At 36.7% G+C, this 9,008-nt stretch overlaps 2 protein-coding genes across 3 annotated transcripts; both read left to right on the plus strand.

The window, feature by feature from the left end:
* The first annotated feature begins 1,026 nt into the window (after positions 1-1,026).
* Positions 1,027-4,031, plus strand: LOC143596215 (DDRGK domain-containing protein 1-like). Of its 2 annotated transcripts, XR_013146663.1 has the most exons (9): positions 1,027-1,148; positions 1,228-1,339; positions 2,430-2,536; positions 2,617-2,718; positions 2,814-2,975; positions 3,095-3,151; positions 3,483-3,519; positions 3,647-3,965; positions 4,017-4,031. XR_013146663.1 is itself a non-coding variant. In XM_077075054.1 (8 exons), the coding sequence occupies exons 1-8, from the start codon at positions 1,029-1,031 to the stop codon at positions 3,850-3,852; spliced, it is 903 nt and encodes a 300-aa protein (XP_076931169.1). In that variant the 5' UTR covers positions 1,027-1,028; the 3' UTR covers positions 3,853-3,995. The 2 variants fall into 2 exon arrangements, 1 of the variants encoding a protein (XP_076931169.1); XM_077075054.1 differs by lacking the exon at positions 4,017-4,031 and having other exon boundaries at positions 3,647-3,995.
* Positions 4,032-4,533: 502 nt separating this feature from the next.
* On the plus strand, positions 4,534-7,702 carry LOC143596216 (COBRA-like protein 10). Its single transcript, XM_077075055.1, has 2 exons — positions 4,534-5,395; positions 6,268-7,702. Exons 1-2 carry the CDS (start codon positions 4,858-4,860, stop codon positions 7,692-7,694), a joined length of 1,965 nt encoding a protein of 654 aa, XP_076931170.1. The 5' UTR covers positions 4,534-4,857; the 3' UTR covers positions 7,695-7,702.
* Positions 7,703-9,008: the final 1,306 nt, after the last annotated feature.

The raw sequence follows: 9,008 nt of genomic DNA on the forward strand, positions 1-9,008 counted from the left end.
CCATTGTTATCATCTTATTCAAAGTTCTAAACTCACAAACCTCTTATTCAAGTTCGATTGAGGTATGTATTTCATCAATTAAGACATGTTCTTGAACTAATATGTAAGTATTATTGGTTGTTTTTGTATTTTTCATTTGTATGTTGTAAAATATCTAGTAAACTTTTGATATTTAACATATATATAATCTCCAAAATATTAATTTCTTTATATAATACCATGCCCGAGTACACCCCGCCCAAACCAAGTACTCACAACTCCCCAGTCGACCGCCCTGGAAGCGCATAACGACTTTTGCAACTTTGCTTGACATCCAAGTTGCTTGTCTAACATATTTTGACCCATGTATTACGTTTTTACCAGTTTTTGAATTCGGACTTAAACATTAACACATAATCAACTAATAAGGTTTGTTATGAATGAAGAGGGTTTTGTGGTGGTGGCGAGAAGAGCCGTACCCGGGGCGGTGGCGCCCGCCATGCTATAATGGGCTGCTTGGCCGTTCTGTCAGCTTCATAAATTAAAAGATAACGTGCATCAAAGAAGGTGGTAATGGTTTCAACTGATCAAGTAGACTGGCAAAGGATTCGAACCGGCTGGTAGTCAATTGCATGACCAATTTGCTATCATCGACAGGGGCGTAGACATTGGCGAGTTGGTCAGCAAGAAGTTCCAGTTCTTGACAATAAGTAAAGGCATTGGGGTTTTGACTAGTTTGTTATTGAGGTGAATAGCCTTAGACCTCAGTGACGATTTTGACACATTAATCAAACTAAAAGGATAATAATTCAATCCTTAAAAAAATACTAATAATTTAAAAAGTTGAGTGGTAGAAGTATAAGTTTAAACAACTAGAGGGTTCTTGTGGGAAGTAAACAAACATTGATGATTGATCGATCATCCATCACCTCTATACCAAAAACCCCAAATTCAACTACCGATCGCTCTATTTAACCCTAATCTCACAAATCCAAATTCTGGGTTATTATTAATTGTTTGAGAGTAACTGAAATTGATCAGAAGACATTATGGAGGATATGTTTGTGGCTATCATTTCAATGCTTCTTATCGTTGCGTTGATTCCGCTTTACCTGTGGAAACGCCGTCAGGCTCAGCCGTCTCGTGATGAACACGAAGAAAAACCGCAGGTTAGGGTTTTGAAATGTATCGTGTGTTGAGTTGATTACAATTTGAAAGGTGTTGAATTGTGGTTTTTGGTATTTGCAGGTGCAGCAGAGAGAAGCTGTTGTGAGACCGACCGGTGCGCGAAGTAGGATGCGCAGGAGGAATACTTCGGCTGCGAGTACATCTTCTTCGTCTGCTCCGCAAACAGTCGAAGGTTTAATGATATAGTTTACTCGTCGATTTATGTTAGCTATAGTTCGCTTGTGATGGTATTAGTCGCGTGTTTATGTTATATGGATTACGCGAAAACTTCATTAGATAGTAATCAAGTTTCTTAAGTGTTTCCTGTAAAGTCGCTTAACTTTTATTAGGTGTTCCAATCTTTATATTACATTTTTAACCAATATTTAAGTTTTATAAAAATAAGTGAGGTGAACAAAACATATGTGAAGGTTTTTTTGCATTTTTATTTATTCATCTGTTGCTACAGTAATTTACTCATCAGTTTATGTTAGTGGTAACTTCTGTCATTACTAGTATTTCTGGCATGGTTGTGGCTTGTGTCAGCAATTTTTATCTGATCTGGATTATTATACTATACTATATTGTAAACATGAACAGAGTTTTTGGAGCAGGGGGTTTCAGTAGGAGCAGCTTTTAGTTAGGGATGTGCAAAAACCGAACCATAACAAAAAACTGAACTGATAACCGAAATTAAACAAAAAACCAACTAATTCAATCGGTTATGGTGAACATCTGCATAATCCAGCCGTTGGTTATGGTTTCAGTTTTGTCCCATTGGTTAGCCGATTTAGTTGAAACAGAACTGAACCATGCATCTTTCCATGTATGTCAATGTATTTTCATGTAATTCTCTGCATAACTGAGCTTAGAACGTACATATTTTAGATTGGAAACTGCATAAGTGAGCCCGGAAAACCATAAGCGAACCATTTTAGTTTGAGCAAAGCAAAAAAACATTGGACGGTTGACCAAAACCGAACGATAACCGACGGTTAACCGACCCATCTATAACCAAAGCTTAGTTGTCTATTATGGTTAATGACCCTACCTTAACCGAAGCTTGGTTATCGCTTTCAGTAAATCCCAGGCTTTGCACACCCTAAGACAATGGAAAGATTTGGCTTTGTCCCACCCTACACAGACCCTACAAATAACTCTGTTATGAGTGGGATTCTACTGGATTCTTTAGTTAGTTAAAGCTTAGCTACATTAGATCTGTCAGTTAAGCACTTCACATGATGAATATCTTGATCAATGACAATTGTTGTGGTTTGAAGCAGAAACTGAGGATGGAAGTGATGAAGAAGCTGTTGAAGGGGAATATTATAATGCAAAAGCATCAAAGAAGAAAGGAAGGAAGAAAGAAGAGCGCCAAGCACAACGCCAGGTTAGATACAATGAAAGCGTTTTTATTTATTTTAAACTAATCATTTCAAGTTAAATCATTTCGTTATTATTAACTTGAAGGCTGACGAGGCTGCACGTGAATTGAAAAATACAAAACAAGATCGTTATGCAGAAATGCGCAGGAGGAAAGATGAGGAACATGAAGCAAGGGAACGGATGCTGGTCTGTTATACATTTTATTCTCCACACATGGTTATGTTTTCACGATTGTTTTAATCTTTGAAAATCTTGTTTAAATTATTATTTTATCTGTTCAGGAAGAAGAAGCTGAGGCTCGAAGGCTTAAAGAGGAGGAAGCAGCAGCTTTAGAGTTTGATAAATGGAAAGGAGAGTTTTCAGTAGATGCTGAAGGTACCACAGAAAATGAACTTCAAGATGGAACACAGGGTTTGCTTTTTGATTTTGTCGAGTACATCAAGGTATATTGCTGTTTAATTACTCAACTTAAGTTAACACACGAGTTATTATTATGATGGAAATGGATTATTGGATTATAAGTTGATTTCTTCACGGTTGTTACCGGTTCTTGAACTTACAGAAACAGAAATGTGTTCCATTGGAAGATCTTGCTGCAGAATTTAAACTAAGGACTCAGGTGAGTTTTGTGTTGTACTTTTTAGAAATTTTAAGTCTATTTATATCTGAATATGCAAGAGTGTTGATAGATTTAAACCTATATTTATAAATTTAAGCTTCTAATCGTAATAAAATTGTTTTGTAATCATAATCAAGATTTGAATTATTCATGATAAAAAAGTAAAAAAAAAAAATTGGATGAAAAAAGTCTTTGTGGGTCAACCCGACCTTTTACCATCCCGCCATCTTACTGCCTCTATTTCTGAGCTCATTTTTAAGTCTTTTAGTAGGTAACAAAGTTTTAAGTTTTTTTTAATGAAATTCTTATACGGTTTTGTTTTATACTACAGGACTGTATCAATCGAATCGCCTCATTGGAAGATATGGGTATGATAAGTTCATATCTTTAATTTCATTTTTCTTTTTATCTGGCCCAAAAGTTAAATCTTAACAAATCATCAATTATTATGCAGTCGTTTTTTTATATGTGAATATTATTTTGTTCTTGATGTAGGGAGATTGTCGGGTGTGATGGACGACAGAGGAAAATACATATACATCTCACATGAAGAAATGCAGGCAGTTGCAGACTATATAAAGCGCGAAGGTCGGGTCAGCATTGCACATCTAGCAAGCCAGTCAAATCAGTTCATAGATTTGGAACCCAAATCACAGTTTGTTGAGGATTTGGGCATTGCAGATGAGATTACAGTTGCTTAATCCACATGTATAACATAAACCCTTGGATCTAAACTTAGTCAGAACAGTATACTTGTCTGGTTTTGTGTAAGAAACAGTTTTACATGTCATTAATGGCCGTGACACTAACTTTGGTAACAAATATTACTTATCTAATGATCCTATCCAAAGCTGCAATGTTTGAGTGAACACATAATTTTATATGCTGGTCAGATATGAACTCATATCAGTAAGATTAAAAAAAAAAAAAAACTAAAGCTAAAGAGTAGGCTGGTTACATTGCTTAGTTTTGGGTAGTGATTGAAAGAGGCGTAAATAAGTTGAGCAAAGTTTGAGTTACCCTAATCTTGAGATTCGTTTACATAAAAACTCGTAGTTGGATGGTTTTAAACTTTATATCTAAAACTCGAGCTTGGTTAGATAATAGTTTCTTTGGCTCCTAAACTCTACAAATTTGCTATACAAAGCTTGTTTTTGAAATCGTTTACTAGATGAGCTTTAATTTAGACTCGAGCTTGAACCATATGAATAACTTGACTAGTTTATGTATATAAGTGCTACATGTACTGCTAATTATTTAGTTCTAATTCTTAAATGTATCCCAAATATCTAAAAAGGAAAGTTATTAATAGTCCTCAATAATTAGAATAGAAAGCTATGCCATTTATTTTCTTTGTGAAGATTACTAGCAAATAAACATAAAAAGCAATCTTAAATGTATATATATGTTTAATAACTGTAACACATACTATACAAACTTATATGATGTTTATAGAATTATGGAGGCAAATGCAGATCTAATTCCTATTTAAACGCCAAAACAAAGGAAGAGAATGCAGCTGAAATGGTCTCACTCCCAACTTTCCATTAATAACAATTCACTTATCTCTTAACTCCTCGCCGGACCACCGCTGATCCCCTCTCCACCACCACCACAACCACTGATCACCACCGCTTAAACCATCACTGACACCTTTAATATATCCAAAATCTTGAAACCACTAAGAACACCAATAACACAAGGATATGAGAGTGCCATGCAAAACATGGCTTCTCCTATTTCTTTACCAAATTTACCGCGTCACGAGTCAAGATGGTGCAATCAAGCTACCCAAAGAGGTTGACACATGTAATGGGATCTATCTCCAATACACCTTCAATTCGCGAGAAAAAGAGTACCCACACGTTAAAAACGTCACAGCGCAATCATGGGCTTTCAAATCTGAATTAATAGTCCTCAACGTGGGCACCACCGAGTTAAAATCATGGCAGGCGTTTATTGGGTTCCAACATGACGAGATCTTGGTGTCGGTTGATGGTGCGACGGTTCTTAATGGTGATAGTTTTCCCATGAAGGTTGATAAGAATGGGACGCGTATGACTGGGTACCCACAGGCGGATATGAAGACTGCAATTGACACCGCAAATGATTTGACTCAGATGGGTGCCAAGGTTAAGATCAAGGGGACCATGTTTGGGGTGAATATTGGAGGCAATGTCATGCCTAAAAATATTAAGCTTGAAAATGATGGGTTTAAGTGTCCTAAAGCTACAACCAAAGGAAGTATGTGCTATTCTTTGTTCTATGAAAATTTTTTTTTTTTTTTGGATTTAGGAAGTGGTTTAGGATTAAGCAAAATAGGCGTTTTTAAATATTTTGTTTATATATAGGTTGTTCGCTAGTCGCTACCGCTCAGGTAAGCTACTCATGCAAGTTCTGACATTATCTTTATTTGGAGTTTCGTATGGCGAGCCAACTCGTCACGTTTGCTGGGATGGCACGTGAACTTAACATGTTTTCTTAGGTGGCACACAAACTTTGTAAAGTTTTCACTAAACTTAACCCGTTGCTTACAATTTTCCACCAAACTATATGGAGTTCGTTTGCCACCATCAGGTTTGCGTGCCACTCAAGCGAACTTTCCGAGTTAGTTTGCTGGGTAGCAACTTAAAAGTACAAAAACAAAAAAGAAAAAAAAACATACATGTAGTATCAGTCTTGTCTTGTCGGGTAGAACGTCTTCTGCTGTGGGTTATCTAGTACTTAGCTAAATACTTAAATATCTAACAATCCAAAAACTTCTATAGAAAAATTTTCAAAGTTTGACTGTCTATGATCAAAATAGTCGTCTGGATATCAGTCAAACAACCATTCTAGCCAATAATTTTCCAAATCTGACCCTGCTATGGTCAGAATGGCCATTCAGATATTGTGCAAACAGCCCTTCTGACCGACATTTTTCAAAGTTTGACTTTTTTCATTTTCTAAAAATGAACGTTTGAGTGTTTCATGAACGACTGTTTAACCGTGTCACATCAAATTTGTATGACCCATTAAAGAAACTATCTATGCTAATTTCTTTTGTTGAGTTCAATTCTAAGCCATCTACTAACTAATAATTATGTACACTAATCACTTTCTTGATCATGAAACAGAAACAATGCACATATGCTGCACCAAAAATCCCAAGTTCAAAGCAAAGAAGAAGGCAGCACTCAAGTTCTTCCCACGCCAAAAAGCTGATCTTTCGATAACATACGACGTAACGCAGTCCTACAAAAGCAGCTATCTAGCTCAAGTAACCATCGAGAATCACCACCCCCTCGGCCGCCTTGACCACTGGAACCTAACCTTCGAGTGGATGCGAAACGAGTTCATTTACGAAATGCGTGGGGCCTTCACGCGTCGTAAAGACCCCTCCGAATGCCTTTACAGCGCAGGTGGACAATATTATCAAGACCTTGATTTTTCCAAGGTCATGAATTGTCAAAAAAAGCCGGTTATTTCCGACCTTCCCCCGACCCTGAAGGACGATGAGAAGGTCGGAAAGTTACCGTTTTGTTGCCGCGACGGCAACATTTTACCAAAAATTATGAACCCAATGAAAGACAAGTCTGTTTTTCAAATGAATGTCTTTAAACTCCCTCCGGATTTAAACCGGACCGCGATCAACCCTCCGCAAAACTGGAAGATCGAAGGGTTTGTCAACCCGAATTATAGATGCGGCCAACCCGTTCGGATTGACCCGACGGAAACACCCGACCCGAGTGGAGTCGAGGCCACTGTCACCGCGATCGCGACGTACCAAGTGGCGTGTAATATAACGAAACCCAAGCGGAAAATGGCACAATGTTGTGTGTCATTTTCCGCGTATTACGCAGACTCTGTGGTCCCGTGTAATACTTGTGCATGTGGATGTGATGATGAGGATCCTCGAAAATGTGTCGAGGATGCTCCAGCGCTTCCGCTACCTGCAGAAGCGCTGCTGGTTCCGTTTAGGAACAGAACCATTAAAGCCCGGGCGTGGGCTAAAATAAAGCACTTTGACTTACCTAAAAAGTTACCCTGCCCGGATAACTGCCCGGTAAGTCTAAACTGGCATGTGGATAGTGACTATAAAACCGGGTGGACCGCCCGGGTAACTTTGTTTAATTGGGACAAAAAACCGTTCGAGGATTGGTTTTTGGCGGTTCATATGAAACGGGCATATGTCGGGTTTGAAAATGTTTACTCGTTTAATGGGACGAAGTTACCGAAAGTGAACAAGACGATTTTTATGCAAGGGTTACCGGGTTTGAATTATTTAGTCGGGTTGACTAACGGGTCCAAACAAGGGGAACCGCCGGTTCCCGGGAAGCAGCAATCGGTTATATCGTTTTTGAAGAAGGGTACACCGAGAATACGTGTGCCGCGTGGTGACGGGTTTCCGACTAAGGTGGTGTTTAACGGTGGAGAATGCGCATTGCCTAGGAGGTTGCCGAAACGTTCGGGTGGGAGTCGCGGGGCTCCAGTCGGGTTGTTTTGGGCTAGTGTTGTTGGGGTATTGACGTTTGTTATGATTAGTTATTATCTTCCGTTGTAAAAGAGTTATAATCTACAAGTTCTACACTTCTACATTCTTTGTAAAAATATTCCGTTTTAACTTGTCTTATTTTTTTCGAATTGATTTCTAATAAACTTTTATAAAACAGGTTCGGGTTAAAACGGGTCCATCCGAAAAATGATCATTTTGGGTCGGACGAGGAAAGGTAGGGACGAAATAATATAACATTACGGGTCATTTTGACCGTGGTCCAAAATGCTTCACTAGTACTAAAGCTATATTTTGCAATGGGTTGAATAAAAAGAGAGTGACATAATTTTAAGATCCAATTATGCAATGCTAGCTTCATCAATGCAACACTACAAAACATACAAAAAAATGATTTTTTTTTTTGTTATGTAATCTTCAAATGCATTATTTTTATTTATTTTAAAGATTTCTAATTAACCTCCAATTCGAATTAATAGTATGTTTATGCAATTAGTTATTAGTATGTTTTGCAATTAGCAGTTCGTTTTAATGTTTAATGTATATGATAGTAATGAGGTCCAAATTAAAATATAAAAAATTACTTAAAAGCCACACTCGAACTTTTTCATAATTTTACTTCTCCGATCTTATATTATAAAAAGTAAAGTTGTTATTGTAACTTTTTCAAAAATCGAATGGGTTTGTAACAATTATTTTTTCCTTACTATTAAAAAGGTCTAGCAACATCAATAAATTTAATATTGTAGTAAGAAAACAAATTTAAAAGGTGCAAAAGTTGTCCTTTTCTTTAATTATTTCGGTATTCCAATCAGTCTATATAAGGCTATGTGTAGTGGAGGGGCTACAATTGGGGGCGAATTGTGACACGTGGCGCCTAGTCAGCAAAAAGGGCGAATTTGTTTTTGAGGTGTAATGGTGTAGGGGCTACAAGTTGGGCCCACAGTATATTTTTTATTATTTTCTTTTTATAATTAAACTAATCAAATAAAAACCAATTTCTTCAAATAATTAAATAAAAATGCATTAAAATTAAAAAGAAATACAAAAAAATACATAACTAAAAATATAAAAAAACATATACTGTAGCTCGGTTGGCGTACATGTTTAGGTTCGGGTCGGAAAATTGAAACGGATAGCTCGGTTGGTACATATACATATACATATACATACACACACACAACATATATACATATACATATATATACACACACAACATATATACATATATACACATATATATACACATACACAACATATATACATATATACACACACAACATATACACATATATACACACACAACATATATACATATATGCATACATATATATATATATATATATATATATATATATATCACGC

This window comes from Bidens hawaiensis, unplaced genomic scaffold (assembly GCF_021521415.1).
Source record: "Bidens hawaiensis isolate Kalapana, Puna unplaced genomic scaffold, B.hawaiensis_p1.1 tig00046157_1, whole genome shotgun sequence".
NCBI classification, from domain to species: Eukaryota; Viridiplantae; Streptophyta; class Magnoliopsida; order Asterales; family Asteraceae; genus Bidens; species Bidens hawaiensis.